At 45.0% G+C, this 23153-nt stretch overlaps 1 protein-coding gene across 5 annotated transcripts in view; it reads left to right on the top strand.

Annotated features, from left to right (window-relative positions):
- EDC4 (enhancer of mRNA decapping 4) overlaps positions 1-23153 on the top strand; it is a 47582-nt gene that overhangs the window by 11212 nt on the left and 13217 nt on the right. For 2 of the 5 annotated variants that reach the window (XM_061594064.1, XM_061594062.1), the window contains exons 4-20: positions 1212-1311; positions 1497-1686; positions 2419-2566; positions 4548-4652; positions 5938-6047; positions 6444-6527; positions 8713-8808; positions 10490-10592; positions 10986-11166; positions 11936-12008; positions 12976-13067; positions 14299-14495; positions 17323-17411; positions 18313-18472; positions 19671-20134; positions 20851-20949; positions 21869-22021. In XM_061594064.1, coding sequence (XP_061450048.1) covers positions 1212-1311; positions 1497-1686; positions 2419-2566; positions 4548-4652; positions 5938-6047; positions 6444-6527; positions 8713-8808; positions 10490-10592; positions 10986-11166; positions 11936-12008; positions 12976-13067; positions 14299-14495; positions 17323-17411; positions 18313-18472; positions 19671-20134; positions 20851-20949; positions 21869-22021 — 2444 coding nt within the window. The other 3 variants (XM_061594063.1, XM_061594065.1, XM_061594066.1) reach the window with 3 other exon arrangements.

Below are 23153 nucleotides of genomic sequence, written 5' to 3'. Positions count from 1 at the left end.
GATGGACAAATACCTGGTGTAAGGCTGCTTCTTGTATTCCTATTGCTTGGCCTTATCTGAACCACCCCTTTTGTTGCAACCGATCTCTGGTATGTCTTGTATGTCCTTGTAGGTTTGTTTTCCACTGCTTTTGACTTCATTCTTGGCTAGGGATTGCACTTTTGGGGGAGAGTCCTACACAGATTGAGATGTAAATCTAGCTACTCACATAAGAAAATGAATGTTCGTTTGAAAAGGGCATTTCCATCCTTACGGTGTTGACATTTCTGTAGCCCTGCCAACAGCACAAAATATCTGGTGATTTAGAGGATTGGAAAAAGAGGGAATGTGTGTAGAAATATAGAAGTGCTAGCTTTTCTAACTCTCTGGGCCTAGTGTGAAACAGCAGACAGGAGCCATTTCACTTCCTGTTTGCAATGAAACTGACTCTGTGATACTTGTCTAGCACTGTTGTAACAAAGTGTCTCCTATGCTGGGAGCCTGCCGCCTCTTTTAGTTCTACAAGATGTTGTCCTCTTCTTAGTAATTTTTATTTCAGTTAGTATTACATGTAATGAGTACCCAGTAATAAATGTGCTTCAGAAATTTTATACGGTTTTATTCTGTGTTCATATATGTTGTAAACTGCTCTTTTAAATGAATAATGGTATATAAAAATGTTTCAAAATAAATATATGTCAGCTGCTTTATGAGGTCTACCTGAAAAGCAGTATATAAAGGCCATAAATAGATAAGTTTGTTTCTGTATAACACTGGTTGGGGGTTTCTTCTTACCACAAATTAACTTGGTCAGGGATTGCCAGCCTGACCCCCATAAGTGCACATGTGCCCTTGGATGTTTACCTTGGTGCCACAAGGTCACTCCTCTCTCCCGCTTTTAATTAGACTTGAAATAACCATTCTGGCGTTGCCAATAGAATAGGTTGTGGCATGTTCTTGGTTGCTGTGTGTGTGGTGCTCACAACAGTTTCTCCAGTTATGCAAATGTGCCCATGGTTCCCAAAGAGTTGGTGACCCCTCAACTAGGTGTTTGGAGTTTCCTCTTTTCTCACCCCCTTGCCAACGCCAACTCATATTCAGCATGCTGCCTCAGAGCATATATTGATGGTTTTACATCTTCCTATCCAGCAATGGGTGCAGTGTCTCTATTATACTAAATGTTAAACTTAATTGTATGCTTTAGCTATTCTTTGTTTTTTTCCCCCACCCAGGTGAAAATCCAGCCAGTGGCCAGGTATGACTGGGAGCAGAAATATTACTATGGTAACCTGATTGCCGTGTCGAATGCCTACCTGGCATACGCCATTAGAGGTGAGGCATCTCTCCACCAGCCTACTGCACAACTGGGTGCTTTGGGTTGGGCTTCTTTTGCATTTCAGTTCCATGTAAGGGCCTTGTTGGGCTGATGTTCTCTTGCTCTTCCTCCATGCAGAGCAAGGGCTGGCATTGCCTTGGCCATCTTTACTAACCTTTTCTTTTTGCCCTTCTTTCGACAGGTGCCAGCAACGGCTCTGCCATGGTTCGGGTCCTGAGCGTCAGCACAGCTGAGCGAACCCTGCTCAAAGGCTTTACTGGTGGCGTAGCAGACTTGGCTTTTGCTCATCTCAACTCCAACCAGCTGGCCTGCCTGGATGAAGCTGGCAACCTCTTTGTCTGGCGCCTGGCCATGGAGAATGGAAAAATCCAGTATCTTACCTCAAACGGGTGGCATTATATTTTGGCCCACATATTAGGGACTTGCTCCATTATTGCACTGCTTTGGTTGTGCCTTCCTCTTAAATTTACTCTTGTTAACATGATACCAGCTTATATCCCTGCAATTTGGATTTTGCTAAGGGGTGCTTAAAATGCAGGTACCTAGTATCTGTCGGGCTTGAACAAAGTGAATTGGTAACCTTGGGAGAGAAGTGTTTGCAATAGAAGGAAGACACCAGCTGTGTCCTAAATAATGGTTGCCATTTTTCTATTTTTTATTCATTATTCTTTTTTTCTTTTCTTTTTTAGTGATGGCTGCTCCCTTCATGTTGCCAATGTCCAGGCTAGAGGGTGGAGGTAAAGGCTTGATGCAGTGTTTAACATTCATGGGACTTGTTGGAAGTTGGATATAGGTGATGAGTACAGACTGGTCTCCCCCCCCCATTTTTGTTAAAAGGTGTTTAAAATCAAATTCTTGTTACCTTGAAAGTTCTTTTAAGGCAGCTAGAGCTTCTAGGATGAATCACAGGGTGGTTGTGTCTGCTTCTGTAAACCTCCTTGGAGAACTTGGTCCAGCTAGCTCTTTGCTGGAAGCAAGCAACAGCAAGTCCTTTGCATTTCTTTCTGCTAAATCTGAGATAAGCCAGAAATCAGTTAGTGTTGCATGTTTGGAGGCTTTGCAAAGAAAAGTGATTTGTAGCTATTCCTTAACGTGGTGATCAGAGAGGAGATTTTGGTGAACATCAAGCGACCTGATGGGACTCCCCTAAACAGCTCCCGGAGGATCATATGGTGCCCCTTCATCCCTGATGAGAACGAAGAGAGCTGTGAAGAAGGCAGTCAGACTTTGGCACTGTTACATGAGGATAGAGTAAGCAGTTCTAATTCCCCCCCCCTAAGGTGATTGTTCCTGCTAATAAGTCTAGATAAAGGATGAGGAAGCTGTGCCCTCCAGATGTTGTTGGACCTTATCAGCCCCAGCATACATGGCCAGTGACCAGAGATTATGGGAGTTGTAGTCCCAACAATGTCTGGAGGACCACTGGTTCCCCACTCCTTGTATAGATGTACCTGGCAGAAAGAAATGCCCAGAATATTTCCCAGAGTATAGTCTGAAGGCATGGGCTTCACCAAAGGTGCTGCAACTAAGCAAACTAGGACGAGTTGGTGCTTGGATGGAAGACTCCCTTGGAGTCTCTGATGAGAAAAAATATGAGATATTGATGTAAACAATAATAAACTGTTTGAATAACATTATTTTGTTAATATTGTGAATCTTGAGTGTTATTGAAAAGGCTGGATAATGAAGCAGGAGGCATGGGTCAGGAAGATGTTCCGTAGGTCTTCATCCAGTGGGTCGGGGCCCACAGGTGGTTTGTGAGGCCAGTCCAGGTGGGTTGCAGCAAAGCTGTTGCCTCTGTGTTGGGACTCCAGCTCGGGCTGATCAGACCAAAGGAGAACTCGTCTGGACAAGGATGCATTATTCCGATGAAATGCTCATTTTATCATTTGTCATGAGTGCTTTAAAGTGGCGGGAGAAAGGTGCAAGCCCTTTTCAGTCAGATACATTTTTCTGGTCAACCATATGCCCCCCCATTCCTATAGCTATGCCTCCAATGAGGAAGCTCTTAATGGAGCAAGGGCACTTGGTTCACTTTGTAGTCTATTTCTATGGCTTTCTAGAATAGAAGTATGCAGGAGACTATGATGCTAAAGTGTCAACTGCAGTGAGATTGCTCAGTTGCCCAGCAGTTGCCACCATAGCAGCAGCTGCGAGCCCAGGCAGTGACAGCAGGAGTCTGGTGGCTATAGGAAGTGAGAGGTGGAGGGAGCAGGGATGCCACATCATCCTCACCCCACTCCCTGCAACTTGAAATAGGGCTGGGTTGGGGGGAAAGTTCCTTGCTGGGCAAAGAGGGGGATCTGTTTCTGGGTCTCTCTGTCCAGTTGTCAAGTTCCTAATGTCTCAAGTGGCCATGCTCCCATTTCCCTCCTCCCTGCTTTCAGATATTGGCTCCTCCCATTTCAGAATATCTATAGATGATATAGGAGGCTTGGGATGGACTTCAGAGTTGTGAAGGGTACGGAAATGGTGCTTAATAACGATTGAAAGCCACGCCCGTGTGCTTCTTTCCAAACCCGTAGACCAGCCTTCCCCAACCTTGGGCCCCCAGTAATTGTTGGACTATACCCCACATCATCCCTAACCAGAATGACAGTGGTCAGGGCTGATGGGCATTGTAGTCCAGCACCATATCAAGTCCTGAGGTTGGGATAGGCTGATGTAGACCAAAAGTAAGCAAAAACTAAACGAGAATCTACTGGTGGATCTCTGGTGATCAGCAGTAGATCAGCCAGAGTTTCTGACTCCCAGTTGTTTAAAAGCAGCAACAAAAAAAATCTTGCCCCATCCCATTTTTTAAAAATTGGGCTGGTGAAATGAAGAAAACTTGTGGGAGAGTGGGGAGCCAGGAGTGGATTTTTGTGTCAAAATACTGTGAGCTTAGTTCCTACTACTGAGAACAAAGCCTGGACTGAGCATGTGCTCGGTCACCCTCTTCCTTAATTCTGTCTTCACTATTTTGTACCTGGATCTGGTTAGTGGATCTCAGAGCTCTGTTAAAACATGCACACATAGGAAAGACCTGGGTACTTAATACAGTAATGAGCAAATGCTGTTGTGTTGTGCTATATCTGGGTGCCATCCTTGCAAGAAATAAACACAGGAGATGGTGCAGGGTTTGGGGGAGGACAGTGAATGCAGAGCAAGCTGGTAAGTGGGATGGCAGGCAACTTTACGTTAACTCCTGGCAGAACTTTAGCACGCAGTTTGTATGTTCACTGTTTTGCAGGCAGAAGTTTGGGACCTTGATATAATGCGAGCCAACCACAATTCATGGCCGGTGGAAGTGACCAACATCAAAGAAGGCTTTATTGTCGTGAAAGGACACAGCACGGTAAGTGTTCTGCTAATCTGTTGATGTAGGAGCAGATGCCACAGTCCCATTGCAGAGCAGGGTGTTAAGACTACCCCATCTGCTACTGTATGTATAATTCTTTAACCCCACAGTTTTCAGTGTTCCGAAGAGACCTGCGGCTCCATCCACTTGGAGACCAGTGGCAAGAGTTTCTGACTATGTGAGCTGTGAGATGGTGGTTGAGCTTGTCCTTTTCCCACATGGCAAGAACAGATGCTATCAAGGAACTGACCTCTATTACCCACAAGTAGAGAGAAGTGAAGGTGGCATCTTCTTCACCTTGCCCTACAGTCTTGCTTGCATCTCAGCACAGTGTTTTTATTATAATTTATTTTATTTAGCAAAATGTATGTACCACTTACTAGAACAAGAGGCCTCTAAGCAGATTATAATACCGTCTAAAATATTCATTAAAATTGCCAGCGAAGAATTAACATGAAAAACTTCTTACATAAAGAGTATCAAATAAAATCGGTCATTTTAATATACTTAAAGCTTACTAGCACCTTGTATCAAAATTACATAAAACAATGTCATGCTTGGGTAGGCTTACTGGAACAAAACACTTTTTAGCAGGTGCCAAAAACAATGGGCTGCAGCTGATGTAAAAGCTGACGACCATCTACTGTATAAGAAAAAGAAAGTAAACCTGCTAAAATTAATGGTCCTAAGTTAGCCATAGTCATTAATTTCAATGGATCTACTTTGAGTATGACTAATGTTGGCTATAACCCTAAGTTACTAGCATGGTTCAGCTCTATACTAAATATGAATCTTCAAATTGTTTCTCCATCACAGTCATGCTGGGCTTGTTCACATGTACTCCTAAACCTTCACTTATTTTAACTATGGTTTGTTGATTAAACCAGGATTGGTTTCACAGACGAGCAAAATGATCACAGCTTGTTTTGCCTAACATTGGTTTCATTTGCTAACCACTCGCATCTCTGTAGCCATGTGATGGTCTGGAATGGGGTGCCAAAGCAAACCAAGTTTAAGGCAGGACAGTAGGTTTGGACGTAACGAGAAACCACAGTTAACACAAGCCAAGATTTGTACGCCACTTTCAACCTGTGGTTTCTTATTCTGGTTTGGCCACAAGCAAACCACAGTTTGGCTGGTTGGGTTTGGACATACAAACAAGCACAGTTAAGTTAAAACAAATCATGGCTTAGTGTTGCATGGAAACAAGATCATTGTCTCATATTTCAGTGAAGTTGTATTATTGGGTTAAATACTGACTCCCTCCCCCCTTCTTATCTAGCGCCTGAGTGAAGGAGCCCTTTCTCCAGATGGAACTGTCTTGGCCACAGCAAGCCATGATGGCTTTGTCAAATTCTGGCAAATCTACATAGAAGGGCAAGATGAGCCCAGGTAACTTCAAAATTTCAGCAAGCACTGGGTGGTTCTTGATTTGATGTGCCTAATGCTTTCCTGCATGCCCAATCCCGTGCTCCAGATGTAGCCTCAACCCTGGGGGGGTGATGTTCTACAATAACCATCTCCAATCTGGTGTCTTGCCTATGTCTTGGACTACAACTCCCATCCTCTCCCATGGTAGCTGGGGCTGATGGAAATTATAGTCCAAAACATCTGAAGGGCACCAGACTGAGGAAGGCTGATCTACAAGCTCTGTTCAAGTTCTTGAGCTGTACTGGCTGGCTGGCCTCTTTTTAAGAATGTTTGGATTATTGGGCACAGGTTACTGATGAAAGTAGGCACTTCATATCTACACCTCATGTGTCACTCTTTCTTTGATTTCCTCCCTAGATGCCTGCATGAATGGAAACCCCATGATGGCAGACCTCTCTCCTGTTTGCTGTTCTGTGACAACCATAAAAAACAAGATCCAGAGTAAGACATGATTCTGGTTTTTGCTAAGGATGTTCCTTTTTCAATGAGAAGCAGGGGCCTATGGGAAAATAACTGCATGTGCTTCAGATTTAACCCAGGGGTACATGGCTATAATAAAGGACCAAGAGCTTGCAAATCAGTTATGATATAAGGTTATTGACAGCTTTCTGGTATAGCGTATCCTCTGTTTGCTTGCCTGCAGGTATAGAGTGCTTGTTGGGCTTTTAAAGCTTTCTTTAAGCATTGGGGGATGATAATGCCTTCTTTGGGGAACCACATCCCTGTACATGCCTTGTAGTATTCTCTTCACTGTTGGAACACTTCTGGAGGAACCATGACCCTGAAGTTCTCAATAGGCCTTTCTGCAAACCTATTTCCTGGTATCAAACTTGTCATCAATTCTGGGTGACAGTGTTGACCCATAAGCTTTCTTCAGATTCCTGAGCTCTGTTGTTTTGCTGTTCTCTTTTTAAGATGGTGTAAATTATTGGGAACAAGCTGCTGACAAATGAACTCCCCCTGCATTTGCCATAAGAGTAGTGTGTGGCATAAAAATAGGTCTAGCACTGCCACTGTGCCAGAAAACTTCAGTATACCTTCCTTCCCGAGTACAGCATGGAATGGGGTACAGATGCTAAGTACTGGTCCTGCCCATGTGACCAGGAGGACTGGAGCATAGCCTTCTTTACCCCCTTCTCTGCCCTCTGCCCTCCTTGCAGGAAGTTAACAGACAGGAGAGCAGACCCCCAGGGAAATGGATAAAGTTTCCCAGCAGCTGAGGGTATGCACTTCATGCTCACATGAGGAGCCTTGGAAGAGACGCTTCAGCTTCATCCAATACGCACCTCTGTGCCACAAAGACTCCTGTAATGCTTTAGTTTTCAGAAGGAGAACCAGTCAGTTAAGAAAGTCTTAACTGGTGAGGGCTGTAGCTTAGAGTAGAGCATCTGCCTTATATGCAGAAGCTCCCAGGTTCAGTCTCCCAATGGCATCTCCAGGTAGGGCTGGGAGTGCCCCTTGCCTGAAACCCTGGAGAGCCCTTGCCAGTCAGTGTTGATAATACTAAACTAGATGGACCAATGGTCTGACTTGATATAAGGCAGCTTCCTGTGTTCATAAAATCTAACTAGTGATTCTAGAGGAGAGGCATCAGCCTGTGTGTGAGAGAGGAGGGCAAACTATCGCACTAGGAAATCTGCCAGTGAAGAATTCTCAGAAGCTTCCTGTTCTGGGGTTCTCACCTCTGTACAACTAGAATCACATGAGAAGGGAAGCAGGCCCCTCCCACTCCATCGTGTTCCTGCCAGCTTATCCCTGTGTCGACTTAGCCTTCCATGTTTTTGGGTGAGCTCCTGCAGCATGGAGTCTTATCTAATTGTGTAGGCTCCCGTGTGATTTAGGATCCTGTGTAATCAGAGTTCTAAATGGTGCAGGGAACCTACACGAATAGAGCAGGCTTCTCACTGTAGAAGATGAGCTTGAAGGTGGTATCCAGTGCTAATCCTGCTCAGAATAGACCCATTGAAGTTAATGGACACTAACAACTTAGGTTCATTAATTTCCGTGGGTTTGCTCTGAGTAGGACTTAGTTGGCCACAACCCTGAATTTGTGGAGACTGGACCATTGGGAATGCAACAGAGTGTGGCCAACAAGTGCATCCCAACTCTCCCCGCTCACACGATTGGAACAGCATGAAGGCGAACAAGTTACGAAGGCTAGAGAGTCAGCAAAATGGCCTTTTCCAGTCTTTGCTTGTACCTTCTCATATCTCATATACAGCTTGGGACCAAGAGACCTGAAATCACCTTCCCCCTTACATACTTACTGCAGGCTGATGAAAGCTACCTCCAGACACCATTATATTAGGAGGTCTATTCCGCACCAGATAGGTTTATTGTTGTGGCACCTCCCCTTTGGAATTTCCTCCCCTTTAATATTATTGAAGTGCCATCTCTGTTATCGTTTTGGCGCCTACTGAAGACCTTCCCCTTTCAACAAACTTTTTAAGTAGAGACCTTATCCCAATCTCAATCTGTGTTGGAATTGCTTTTTATGAGGTTTTTAAAGGGTTTTTAAAATGTTTTCAGATATTTTTAAGATGTTTTGTTTTAAAGACGTTTAAATATGGTTTTAGCATTTTAGGAGGAAGGGCAGGATACAAATGTAATTATTATTATTCTGCAGAGTTCCCTTCTGGAGGTTTCTCATCACAGGAGCAGAGCAGAATCGAGAGCTGAAGATGTGGTGCACGGTATCATGGACCTGTCTACAGACTGTCCGGCAAGTATTGCTCTAGTTGTGAGCTATGTAGCGTTGGGGCCATTCATTTGTGAAGGGGTGGGGGTTAACTGAAAAGAGAGAGTGTTTTCTCCCCTTGTTGCCACGCCCAGGTTATCCTAAATACGAGTTTGGAGCAGTTTCTTTCACTTTACTATCCTTTTCCATTTCACAAGCTTAGCTGCTTCTTTTGAAACGTGAAGCTGCTTTGGACCATTTTTAGTACATCTAAAAGTCTGTGTTTCTAGAGAAGGATAGAGCCCTTCTTTAATATATTTTTTCCAGTCCTGTTTTGTGTAAGAGCTGGTGCAGCGTAGTGATTATGTGAACAGTGGAACAGGAAGGCCACAAGTTCACATCTCAGCTCACTCATAAATTCATAAAGTGGCCCTGGGGATGGCCATCTCTCTGCTTACGCACAATATGTTGACATCCAAATCTACATCTACAGGATGGGACTACTGAGACTTACCTTAAGGGATGGTTATAAGGATGGGAAGCAAGCCCATTTCATCAGCTCTGCTGAGGAACTAACTATATGTGGCTTCTCCTCTCCCTGAATTGTTCATTCCGGCTCATTGTTTAAAGAATTGCCATTTATAAGAATTGGTACCTGGGTTTGCTTTTTCCCTCTTCCCTCCTGATCTCTTTTTTCCTTTTATGTTGTGTCTTTTAGATCAATATTGTGCTCTGGAAGGCCTTTTTTGTGCTAAAGAGCGGGGTAAAAATGGTTTAAATAAATAATAATACTCAACTTGCTATTTAAATGCCAGGTATTATTATTACTGCTAGCTGTCAAACATACTTCTGCAGCCTCATGGATTATATTTGTTTTGTTTCTAAACAAAAACCTGGGTGTTTAGAATCACTATGCCAGATTCCAAGACTGAAACACATGGCCTTGTTTAAAAGGTGTATACGGTGTGTGTCTGTGAGTTGCCTGTGTGTGTGTGTAAATATATAAAACATTTCAGTTTATTACTTCTCCCATCATTAGTGCATAGGAGTGACTTCAAAGCAGGTTAAAATACATCATGATAAAACCAGCAAAATACTCTTGTTTAAAATATGTGCATTAAATTACCATACACCTCCTTATAAGCCAACCCAAACAAAGCCACTTTCAGTGCTTCTGGTTATTTCTTTAAGGCAGAAATTGAATTCTTTTCTTTTTTTTTTAGTTGTTTGGCTCAGGCTTGTTGCTCTTATAAGGAATGAAAAGCAAAAATATTAAGGATGGATTTAATAGTAGTGTTTTCCTGATATGTGAATGCATGGGGTGGGAATCGGGATTGTGTCTGCACTCCTTGCACCTGACTTCTGGACCTTTGCTATGGAGGTCTGAATAGAGTCTCTGCACTTAACTCATTGTATCTGCATAGATTGTCTCTTTGAAGTCAAGAGCTCTTCAAAAGGTTTAATGTAAGCTCTGTTCAGCTTTTGGATGCATGCTTCCCAGATAAGGAGAGCCAGCAGGTGAAACCTCAGTTATCCCCAGCAATCTCCTGCTCCAAACACACACATACACATTCACTGAATGTCTGAAAAAGGACTATTTAACTCTGTATTTTCAAAAAGGCAGGTTTTGGTAATGCGAACAATTATTTGAACATAATATGGCAACTAAAAAGAAAGGTGACCAGTCACAATGCAGTAATAACTGTTTTCACCATGTCAATTTCAGATTTTCTCCAGATATATTCAGCTCCATGAGTGTCCTTCCTAGCTTGAAGGCCTGCCTCGATCTCTCAGCTGAATACCTGATTTTGAGCGATGTGCAGAGAAAGGTAGGCAGTCGTTTCTATGGAGTGGTTGGGTGCAGGAGGAGAAGGCATCTGTAATATTCCTGTCATAGTAGGCTAGGCAGTGTGGTGCTTCTTAACTTATGGTAGGCATTCCTGGAGCTGGATGCAACTGCTTGATTAAGTAAAGGACTTGGCTCTTGTTACTAGGTGTAAACTTTTAAAAGTTCTCATTTTTTTAAAAAAGGTGTGTAAATCCAGAATTAGTTCAGTACTCCTGAATCATCTGTCCTGGTGGGGCTGGGCAGAGGTTATATTTTCTCTTGTGCTTAACCTGTTTCCAGAGCCAAGATGCAGGTGTATGCATTTACTTCCTGAGATAAGATCCTCTCATGGCTTATGGGGCTACAGCATATCTTCCTGGTGCTCTCCTCTTAGGTCTTGTACGTGATGGAACTTGTGCAGAACCAGGAGGAGGGCAAAGCTTATTTCAGCTCCATCTCGGAGTTTCTGCTGACCCATCCAGTCCTGAGTTTCGGCATCCAGGTGGTCAGCCGTTGCCGGCTGAGACACACAGAGGTCCTGCCAGCAGAAGAGGAGACCGATGGTCTTAGCACAGGTGAGCAGCAAAAGATGTCTCTTTCTAAAGGTAAGGGAGGGGAAGACAACATTGCATCTCTGGTAGCTAGCCTGATTCGCCAAATGGTTGAGCAAATCATGGCATACCAATTTGAACATCATGACAAACCCATTAAGCTTTGCAAGCCATGGTTTTGTGTGACACCTCTCTAGTCTATTGTTCTCAGCTCCACCCATTTGTCCACGTTTGGAACACACCATGGTTTGTTTCTGAACTGCAATTATTTTATTTTTTATTTATTTAGTTTAATTTATATACTGCCCTAAGCCCGAAGGCTTAACACAAACCATGGCTTGGTAGGACGTCAGAGTTCAGTCATGGTCTCTCTTCCCAAGTATTTAGTGTTAGAATGGTATAGGCCTCCTTGACTCCTACTGTTGGAAAGCAGGGCAAGCTGGTATTTTTGTACTAGAGCAACCATCCTGAGCATTTTCTTATAGTGTGAGCAGCCCGTTTCTGTCTTGTCCAGAGGGAGCAAGAAAGCTTTACCTGATAAAGGTGGGAGGGGGATGTGTGCTTGAGAAAAGAAAATGGGGCCCTTTAAACTTTATCCCAACTGCTTTTCTATTAAAAGGCTTGTGTTGTGATTGTGGCAGAAGCGGGGGCAGTGTTTGTAAGCAGGTACTATTGCTTGGGGAGATGTCTTTCATCACTGTTGCAGTCCTGGTTGATCTACATGCTGCTGCTGACAACAGAGTTAGGCTAAATGCAGAGACAAATACATTTCTCTGTGTTTTTTTCTTCCCAGAAGGCACTCAAGGTACTGGACCTGTAGAATCCGCTGCAGGGGTGCTGATCAAGCTCTTCTGTGTCCACACCAAGTGAGTATTTTGTAGGGCAGCTGTTCTCCAGGACCTGCCTTTTAGTTTTTTCACTAGGCCACAGTGCTGACTTAATGCAGGTTCAACATTTGCCAGCACGCCAGAAGAAACTGTCCAATAGGTAACTGCCTCTCAGCTGCCCTGCAATTACCTTTCATGCTTTTACTCAAAACAGAGATAAACGTTTGCTTGCTGCTTCCAAGCCCTCAGCCCTAGGCTTTCAGAAAGAGGGTTAAGTCAGAATGCAAGTGATTTGCACCAAAATAATTCCAACTGTGTAGCAAATAAACCTTTATTCTGCACTCAAAATACATTGCAAATATTAGGTAACACCAGTATTTCATTGTTGGAACAGTTGGGATTTTGCCCAAGGGGAACATCCCTTTTGTGGGTAATGAAGTTGTAGATTACAAGGTCACGATGTGCAGGAAAGCATTGGGGACCCAGGTAGACATGTGCAAAAGCATCAGCTAAGAGACTTATCTCAGTCTTTTTTGCTGCAAAACCAGAGTCTGCTATGTTAAAAACTGGAAACTTAGTGTGGCATGAAAGGGTCATGGAGCATATGGTCTGCATGCCGCCCTGGGCTCCTGCTGGGAGGAAGGGCGGGATGATGATGATGATGATGATAATAATAATAATAATACAAAAGCCCAGGTCCAGTTCTTGGCATCTTCACTGAAAGGCTCTTGGTTAGCTGAACCAGAAAACACTGGCCTCAGACCCTGGAATGCTATTTAGTCAGTACTGCTAGAGGGATCACAATAGTCTGAACGAGTATAAGGTAGCTTCATACTCATTTTTCTTTTTTCTTTCTTTTTTTCTCAGTTGCTCTGGGTACTTAACTGTAGAACTGTAGGAAGTTAATATTAAATAACAATAACTAAATAAGCCGTGCTATAACTAAGAAGTGCTTGGCTGCAAAGGCCGTATTTGTGAACCAAAACAATCTTAATGGATGTTGCAGAGCCCTTCAGGATGTGCAGATCAGATTCCAGCCTCTCCATAGTCCTGAGACAGCCACTCCAATTCTTCCCCATGGCTCCCATGAAGATTTTGGTGAGTTTTCTCTCTTTCAGCTGAAGATTCTGGGCAGAGTCACGTAAGAGACTTCTTGGCTTAATAATTTTTCTTGAGGTATTCAAAGCATCATTTTATTTCAAGGTTCTGTGACTACAGCAAAATCAGCCAGATTTGTATATGTTTTGCTTGCACATTTGGTTGCAGAATTTGGTTTTGAAAGGACAGTGAGAAAGGAGCCCTGTGTTTGATCGTAGACTGGAGCAGGAATGAGATGGTGTTCCATGAAAATGCGGGAATAGGGCCAAACTGATAGTTTGGTGAGCTTTGGTAGTGTTTTCCAAATCCATCCTCAGGATACATAACTTATGACTTCCGAAGGTTGCAGTCTTATAAATGAGGAACTCTACAGATGTTGTTGGACACTCAAGTCTCATCAGTCCTAGCTAGCATGGGCAGTGGCCAGTAATTATGAGAGCTGGAGTCCAACAACATCTGGAAGGCACCACATTGGCTACCCCTGCTATTTACACTTACCTGGGAGGAAGTCAATTCAGTGTGGCTTGCTCCTGATTAGAAATGTATGGGATTATATATGTAGCCCCCACTGCAATCCTGAGAATCTCCATTCTAAAAAACATTTTTGTGTCCTTCTTGTTGTTTGAATATTCCAAATGATAACAAGAAACTTTCCAGTTAGGGTGAGCAGCTTGCTTCTGTTAAAGCTGACAGTGGATTCTTGATAGTGCTCGGAGAACTCTGGATCCAAGCCTCAGCTGTTCATTATGCTGTTGTAGTCACTGGATTATTTTTGGACCCTGGCCATGGCTTTGCCAATTGGGAGACTTCACTTCAGGGAAGGGACCACAACTCAGTGGTAGGGTGCATCAGAAGGTTCCGGTTTTAGTCCGTGGCATTTCCAGTTTCAAAAGGGTCAAATTGCAGGTGATAGGGAAAATCCCGAATTTCTAAATTCCTGAGACCTTGAAGAGCTACTGCCAGTCAGAGTAGACAGTGATGGGCTAAATACACAAATAGTCTGACCTGATATAAGGCAGCTTTGGACTGTATTTCACTGCCTCTAGACAAAATCTTGCCTGACTCCAACTTTGGCTGCTGAGTCTCTGGGAATAGCCAGGGACTTTAGCTTGTATGGCAACCTATGTGTTTTAACATTTATTTTAACTGAGTGCCTGTGGAAGGTGTGTGTGTGATTTTAAAATATCTCTTTTCCCTTCTGTATGAGTTGCTTTTAATGTGTGTTTTGAAGCATTCCCAGACCACCTTGCTGACCTGGGCACAGAAGGGCTGGGATTGGAGAAAGGATCCGTGCATGGCTCACAGCCTGACTTGCGCCGCATTTCAGAGCTATCTGTTCCCGTGGATTTCCTTTCCCCTTCTAATGACACGAAACCCAAGCTCATGACTCCGGATGCGTTCATGACTCCCAGTACATCTCTGCAACAGGTAGCCACCTTAGATTGGTAGGGTTGGGGAGGAAACGTGATCATGTTTCATGAAATGCTGCCCATTAGCTACCAGGCCAAGTTCAAGGTTCTGGTTTTGGTGTATAAAGCCCTTTGCAGCTTGGGAGCAGGATACCTGAAAAGATCGTCTTACCCCTTATATACCCAGTCGATAACTGCGCTCTGAAGGTGAGGGCCACCTGCAGATACCATCTTACCAGGAGGTTCGTTCTGCACGACATATGAAGCAGATGTTTAGTGTTGTGGGACCAACATTTTGGAATTCTCTCCCCTTAAATATTAGATAGGTACCATCTGCTATCTCCCATTGAAGACCTTCCTCTTTCAACAAGCCTTTTAAGTTGAGATCTTATCCCACTCTGTGTTGGAATTATTATTTTTTAGATGTTTTCAAAGCTTTTTGTTTTAATATGTTTTAAAGTCTTTTGTTTTTAAAATGCTTTAGAATGTTTTTAGTGTTTTTGTTTGCCCCCCCCCCGGCACCTTCTAGGAGGAAGGGCGAGATATAATTTTAATTAATAAATAAATGATATATTTTGGGTAGGAGTTACTGCAAATTTCCTTGCTATCTTTTATTAGGGGAATGTGACATATAAGACTTAGGAATTTGCATAGCAGAAGCAGGAAACCTGTGGCCCTCCAGATGTTGTTAGTCAGGAATGACGAGAGTTATAGACCATTGGCCATGCTGGCTGGGGCTGATGGAAGTTGGAGTCCAACAAAACTTAGAGGGCAACAGATTTCCCATTCCTGGTTTAGAGCTCTGAACTACTAAAAATGAGCTTTTAATTCACCTTAACAATGGAGCTAGTAGAATTCTTATCTGTGCTCCCTTTGCAAAATGCTTTTGAGGGCCTCTTCAGTTCCTTGTATGGAACTTTCAATTTCAGAAAGATGGGTTATTTGGTAGAAACTATTGGTCAACCTGTGTTATAGATTCCAGATGCTAGGACAGAACAAAGAAGTGTGCTTGTAATAAATGCAGACTTTGAATGGCGTTTGTGGGTACTTTTTTTACGTAGAAAAACTGGGGTTTGAGTTATTTTTAGTGTTCTGGAAAAAGTGAAATGGTCACAGATATAAATTTGTTTAAAAACCAAAATACCCTAAAGCCACAATTTCTGTTTGTACACAGCAGATTCTAATACAGCCTTTCCCAACCAGTGTGCCTCCAGCTGTTGTTGGACCACAACTCCCGTCAGCCTCAGCCAGCATTGCCAATGGTCAGGAACAGGGCCGGTTCTAAAGGGCGGCCAGGTTGGGCACTGGCCCGAGGGCCCCAGAGCTACAGGAGCCCCTGAGGGGCCCTCCGTTCCCCTTCTGCAATCCACGCCCCCCATGCCCCCCACTTACCTGTCAGCCGGCTTTTTAGCATTGCCTTTAATGAAGATGGCGGCTGCAGCTTCTCTAAGGTACTGAAGCCCCTGCCGCCATCTTCGTTGATGGCAGAGATATGCTCGCATAGTACGCACGTGTGCCATCAACAAAGATGGCGGCGGAGGCTTCATTCTCCTTAGGGAAACCGCAGCCGCCATCTTCATTAAGGGCAATGGTAAAGACTAGACAGATAGGGGGGCTGTGGGGGGGCTGCGTGCGCGTGCATATGCACACACACACACACACACACACTCTGGGGGGCCAGGGCAAGCTGATGCCCAAGGGCCCCTGCATGCCTGGAGCCAGTCCTGGTCAGGAAATATGGGAATTGTGGTCCAACAACATCTGGAGGCACACTGGTTGGGAAAGGCTGTTCTAATAGGTTGATTAGGTTTGTGATTTCCTAGAAGAGATTATTAAAGCATATCTACATGAGAGCAGACTCCTAATACCTTAATCAGAATCAAATAAAAATCACAGTGCCAGTGACTTTATTTATTTATTTATTTTATTCAATTTTTATACCGCCCGAAGCCAGAGGCTCTCTGGGCGGTGCACAGCATAGCATAAATACAATACAATAAAAATACATTAAAATGACAATAGTAACACTAAGCATATATGTTAAACAATTAACAGCCTGGTCTATGTAACAACAAAAATTTAAAATATTTAAAAAGCCTGGGAAAATAAAAAGGTTTTAACCTGGCGCCGAAAAGATAGAAGTGTAGGTGCCAGGCGAACCTCGTCGGGGAGACATATTCCATACTTTCACAGAGTTCTTCCTTGTACACAGTTAAAAGAAAATGCAGAGGGAGGGAGAGGATTATGGTGGTGCAAGACATTGTTGAAGCCCCATTGGGCAATACTAGATTTTTAAGATGGTAATTCAGGAAACTCTTTGCAGATTTATTAGATTAGATCATCCTTTCCCAACCTGGTGTTCTCCAGATATTTTGGAATAATGCTCCCATCAGCCCCAGCCAGCATGGCCCTGCTGACCAGGGCTGATGTGAATTGTCATCCAAAATACTTCAGAGGACATTAGCTTGGGGGAGGCTGGATTAGATTGTGCTCAGAGCAAAAGACCTCCAGTTGCATTGAAGCCTTCTGGAGCAGAGAAGCCATTGCGACTGATCCTTTTATATCTTTTAAGCCAGCAGTTGTTTAAATCTGTTCCTAGCACCAATTGTAATTCCTAAATTCCTTGTAAGCAGAAAACAAGTAGAGAGACGTATGGTAGTCCTTATACTAGCAAAGCTGGACATAATTTTTAGATGGCACACAGTTCACGTGTTCATTATGCATCATTTTTATGTAGTAGAAACTAACAGCTTTAGTGGTAGTGTTCCCAGTGGGCAATACCATGCATGCGGTTTGCAACGCTAGCTGGCAAAGTTCTCTTAATAACATTGCATTGTCTTTTCCAGATCACAATATCGCCTGGCAGCAGCATTAGTTCTCTCACAGCTGTTACCCCCATGAGTAGTTCTTCTGTCAATGAGCCTCCCATTCCCAGGTAAGCCCTAGGCAAGGGCTCCTTCCCAGTGCCAGCTTTCTAGGGGCAAATACATTTCCCCCAGAATCAGGCATGAAAATGAAGTAGTTTGCATGGGTATCTCAGGAAGCTGTTTTCAGGCGGAGCTTGTATCCCTTTCAGAGCTGCAGTGGGCAAATGTGCTGTCCCTGTTCCCAAGGAGAGGCATCTTTTGTATCAATAACCGTTGTCCTTCAGCTTGATTCTCTAGGCCAGCCTTTCCCAACCAGTGTGCCTCCAGATGTTGTTGGACCACAATTCCCATCTTTCCTGACCATTGGCAATGCTGGCTGAGGCTGATGGGAGTTGTGGTCCAACAACATCTGGAGACACACTGGTTGGGAAAGGCTGCTCTAGGCCCTTTCAGAGGCTGGTAATGAATGAAGTGAGATTATAGGCAGATAGGGGAGGATCCTAGACTTCTGGGGGGAGGTGATTAAAAGTGGGACCCTGTTCCTTGGAATACAGCTGTAACTTGTGTATAGAAGAGAACAGAGAGCAAGCTCAACATTCTTTACCAGGCAAGGACTATGGGGGCCATTATACTTTGGATTTCTCATGTGCTAACAGGTAGTGGGACACCAGTGATCCACCACTGGCTTCTCAGAAAGCTCTGGATTACCTGAGGGAATGGATTGCCACTTCCTGTAGGTCCCTTCTAGCTTTTGGCCATTCCTTGTCCAAGCTTTTCCCATGCAATCCCCCTCAAGGAAGCCATCTTTCTGAGAGTGCTGTTTGGGCAACGGTCCCATGGGACAGTGAAGTCAATGATAGGCTTCCTGAACCAAGCTTTGGTAGGAACCCATCTCCCTGGGTTACTTTTTGATTGGGGTATGCAAGAACACCCTCTGTAATCTCTCTAGACAAACCTGCCTTCTTCCAGCTGTAGGCCAACTGAAGATGTGTCTCTGAGCCCAAAGATGCAGCTGGATGCTAGCCTTACACTAAGCGGCAGCAGTGGAAGTCTACAGACGAGCCCTCGGAGCCATTCAGTCCTCCTCCCTGGCCTTGCTGACAAACTGACCCCAAAGGCCCCCATCCCGGTAAGGTGGTTTCTCTTTGGCCATGCAGAGATTTACTTTTCTCCCTGACACCTGATAGTGTCCATGTGGCATCAGCTCCTACAGCCACTAGAGTAGGTGTTGGAAACCTGTGATCTTCCAGATGCTGCTGGACTACAACGCCCAACATCCCTGACCATTGGCCATGCTGGTTGAGGCTGATGGGAGTTGGGGGGCTACAAGTTCCCCACCGCTGCACTAGAGTTTGCTGGTCTCTGGTATACTATTTGACTTCTGCCACACTTAGGTTCAGCGCACCAAAACACATACACAGTTAGTTGTCTCCATAAATGGGAAATGAGGGTGCCCCAGTGGAGTCACTGCATACTGAAAAATCCCTTTGCTTATGTGAGCCATCCCTTAACATATAATGGTATCAAACTGTGAGTAAAGCGATACAGATCTGCCTTGCCCCTCCTAATCTCTTGTCATTCCCGAGTTCCCTGTGCCATTTATTACAGCTGAGAGCACAACTTCTCTTTCTGTGCTCAAGTTCCTTTGCCATTGTTTTTTTAAGTCCCTAAAGATAAGAGGCAGTGTGCAACAGAGCTGGTGCAGTTGTTCAAGTGTTGCAGTGGAACAGGCATGGGGAAGCTGTGGCCCTCCAGATGTTGTTGGATTCCAAATCCCATCAACCCCAGCCAGTATGGTCACTGCAGGGATTATGGGAGATGGAGTCCAGCAACATCTGGAGGACTTTGGGTTTCCCCTTCCTGCGCTGGAACCACGAAGATCCTGGATTCAGACTCCTCACCCTGCTGTGAAGCTCTCTGGGCAAACGTGGGCCAGTCACTGTCTCTCAGCCTGACTTGACTCATGGGGTGTTTGTGAGGGCAAAACTGGGGAAAACTTGCCCGCTGCCCTGAGCTCCATAATGGAAAGGCCAAATAAAAATGCAATAACAAACTAATACTGCAAAACGCTTAATCTTCTTGCTTACATGTACAAATCGTTTACATGTTTTCGTATTGCTGTGTTGACTGTACACTGCTTTGGGGGCATCTGCCCAAAAGCAGCCTTTACATTTTTAAAATAAATGCTTAAAAAAAATGCACTTACAATGGAAAAAGGGATTAGGAAGAAGGGCTGGCAAGAAACTTGGGCATCTAAGTAAACTTCCTAGGCAGTGCGGGGAATGGGCTATTACAAGGAAGGTTAACTTTTTCCTTCTCTGGTCAAGGTTTCCCCAGGGAACCCCCCTCTTGCACTCGACCGGCAGGAAGTAGAGCCTCTGGTGGTGCCTCAGTCTTCCCCTACTCGTGAACGCTCCCCAGATGTCATTTCCTCGGCCTCTACCGCCATGTCCCAAGACATCCCGGAGATTGCCTCTGAGACCCTGCAGCGCAGCTTTGGTGCAACCCCCTCCGGGCTCCCCGCAGAGATCCTGGATTCCAACCACCATGCAGACAGTATGGCTTCTGCAGCATCGGCCTTGCACTTGCTCTCTCCACGGAACCGTCACAGCTCAGAGCACAGCCATCATTCCTTGGACATGGCCCCCAATGAAGTGGACGTGCTGACGGCACCTTCGTTGCTGGAGACGGCCTTACCTCAGGAAAATGTGGCCTCAGATGCTGGCGTGAGCCAGCCATGGCCAGCTGCCCCTGATATCACCAGAGAGACCAGGAACAGCATGGCAGACAGGTATCTGCTATCTCCTCCTCCTTTGGGGAAAGCATCATCTTGGTCGGGAATGGGGAACATCTGTGGCCCTCCAGATATTGCCTGGACTCCAGTGTCCATCAGCCCCAGCCGCCACAGCCACAGACATGGATGAGACCTGAGACCTAAATTGGCCTTTCCCAGCCTTTGGGTCCCCTGATGTTGCTCAACTACAACTCCCATCAGCCCCAGCCAGCATGGCCAAGGATCAGAAATGATGGAAATTGTAGTCCAGCAACATCTGGGGACCCAAAGGCTGATTTAGGTTTCAAGTCTCATCCATGCGAGCGATGAAAGCTGAGCACTCAGACACAGAGCGACTGGTGAAGCTTTCTTTTCTGTGTAAAGCACTCTGTGTAGATGAGCTAGAAACTCGACGGAACACCCCTATACCAACTGCCTTGAGGCCATCAGAGGGGACCCTAATAGTGGTTCTGCCAGTGAGTGCTCATCATTATGCAGGGACTTGGAAGAGGTAGATCCAGTGAAGTTCATGGACATGGCTGACACGTTCATTAATTTCAGTGGGTGTACTGAGTAGAACTTAGTTCGATGCTGTCCTTTGTTGCTGTTGCTGTATATTTTTATGGGAAACTTCTGTGAAGTCTGCATGACGAAAAGCAGTGTATTTTAGACAAATAAAATGAGGCAGAATAAATTCACTTTAATGGAATTCTCTCTCCCCCGCCCCCTATTAGCCCAAGGAATGAAATTGAAGAGAAGCACAAGAGCTCTTACCACAGGCACAGCTACCACCTCCTGCAGCATGATAGTCAGGATGCCAGTGCTGAACAAAGGTACTGGCAGATGCAAATCTTTTTTCCTCTTTGTAGTTTTTCTTGGGTTCAGCTGAAGTTTCTGATCACAGCAAACCACATGATTTTTTTTGGGGGGGGGTGTTATTCTGCGAGAATAAAGACTCAACAGCATTGAATACATCTGCCTAGGCATATTCAGTTTTCTCCCCAGAAGCATGAGGGCTTGAAGCCTGGCTTTGAGATTTAAGTGTAAAATTCCAGCATTTACAGCAGGTGTGGGGAACCTTCGGCCCTCCAGATGTTGCTGAACTACAACTGCCATCATCTCTGGCCGTGGCCATGCTTGCCAGGGCTGATTAGAGGGGCAAAGATTCCCTACACCTGATTTAATGTTTCCATGGAAGTCAGTGGCTTCTTCATTAGGAAGCATAAGCACAGTCATGATGATGGCCAGATGAATTGTGAACACCTCCATCACAGTCAGTTGCATTTTTGCCTAGCTTTGCTTACTGGGGGACACTTTCTGTGCTCTGGCTACCTCTGCATTTGACAGCTTGTCACTGAGACACCAGGAATTCTGATTTAGCACATGCAAGGCAAGCGTGTGCAGTACTAGTATATGCAGCACCTCAAACCCATTCTGTCTGTAACACTAATGCCTCAGGTTGGCTATTTGTGACGGCAGGAAATTCAAAGCAGCCTGGATTTACTACTTCTACAAAGCTGGGACCTTTGAATAAGAATGGAGTCACCTTTGCAAAATTTAGAAATATCCATAGGCTACTGTCTTATTGGAAAAGGCAACAGCATAAATCACTCCAGTTCCCGCTTAGGTGGCTTCTGCCCTCTTTCTGTTGATTAGCCGCCCTAGAACCTGTCTTAAGACTGCTGGTGGGGCAAGTACTCATCAGGACGGCTTGCAACCTTCTGCCCCCACCCCCAAATCTTCCCTCTGCAGCGATCATGACGACGAAGTTGCAAGCTTGGCTTCTACGTCGGGTGTATTTAGTGCCAAAGCGGCTGTGCAGCGGCTGCCTGTGAAGGACTGGAAAGCCAAGGTGTCCCCTCGAGCCTCCCCAAAGCTGAAGAGGAAGGGGAAGAAAGACGATAGGTAAGGACACTACCTGGAGGATTGGGAAAGTGGGAACCTCCCTATCAGGTTGGAAACTATGGGCTGTTTTCAGCTCAGTCCTGCTCAGAGTAGACCCATTGATATGAATGGACCTAAGTTAGTCATGTCCATTCACTTCAGCGGGTCTACTCTACATAAAGGCAACCCTTTTTAAGTTTGGGTTGTCTAATCCTCCAATAGGTTCAGGTCTCGATTGTTGAATCAGTCCCGACCAGCATGATAGATGCCTGTCAGTAAGCCTATCAGTACATTTGTCTTGGTTGGCAAATGTCAGAAGCGGCCACCAATTTCCATAAAGTTATCAGACTTGACGGTCCCTCTGCACCAGCGTTTCCCAACCTTTGGATCCCTAGTTGTTGCTGGACTACAGTTCCCATCATTCCTGACCCTTGGCCATGCTGGCTGGGGCTGATGGGGATTGGGAGTCCAACGACATCTGGGGAGCCAACCGTTGGGCAAGGTTGCTCTACGCAATTGATGTTGCTGAGTCAATTTCTCAAGAAGCATTGTGCATTCAAAGCGCTATATCATTTCTTTAAATAGTCTTAACTTCCCCCCAAAGAATCCTGGGAACTACAGTTTGATACAGATGCTGACAGTTGTTAGGAGACACACACACACCCCAGTCCCCTTTTAGATCTACAATTTCCAGAGTTCCTTGGAAATGAGGGGATGATTGTTAAACCCCTCCTTGAGTATTTTTACCTAGCAGGACTGTGTCGTTGAACTCTGATTATACCTCTGGGTTGCCTGGATAGAGAGGGATGTGTGAGTGTGTACAAAGCCTGGTGTACAAAAGCTGGGACTTTTGGATCTCAGTGCCTGGTGTACAAAAGGTTGCATTCATTGCTCCTCTTTACTTTTGCCTCTGGCCCTGCCCAACACTGGTTTGTGGCCCCCAAAAGGTGGCCCAGAAGGGAAGGTAACCACGGACTGATAAAGATTTCCCACCCCTGGTGTATGGAGCAGGGTGGGTGTCATCAACTATACTGAACAGCCTCCTTCCCTGCACTCCTTCGGCATCTCAGCCAGATGGTGAGCAGAGATCACTATCGGCCCTTTGCCTGGTGATGTGCGGCTCCTCCCTCCCAGGAGGGCCGTTCCCTTTGTT

This window comes from Rhineura floridana, chromosome 13, assembly GCF_030035675.1.
Source record: "Rhineura floridana isolate rRhiFlo1 chromosome 13, rRhiFlo1.hap2, whole genome shotgun sequence".
Classification (NCBI taxonomy): Eukaryota; Metazoa; Chordata; class Lepidosauria; order Squamata; family Rhineuridae; genus Rhineura; species Rhineura floridana.
Note: the sequence above shows the minus strand (reverse complement) of the source record. Positions and strands in the feature narration are given on the sequence as shown.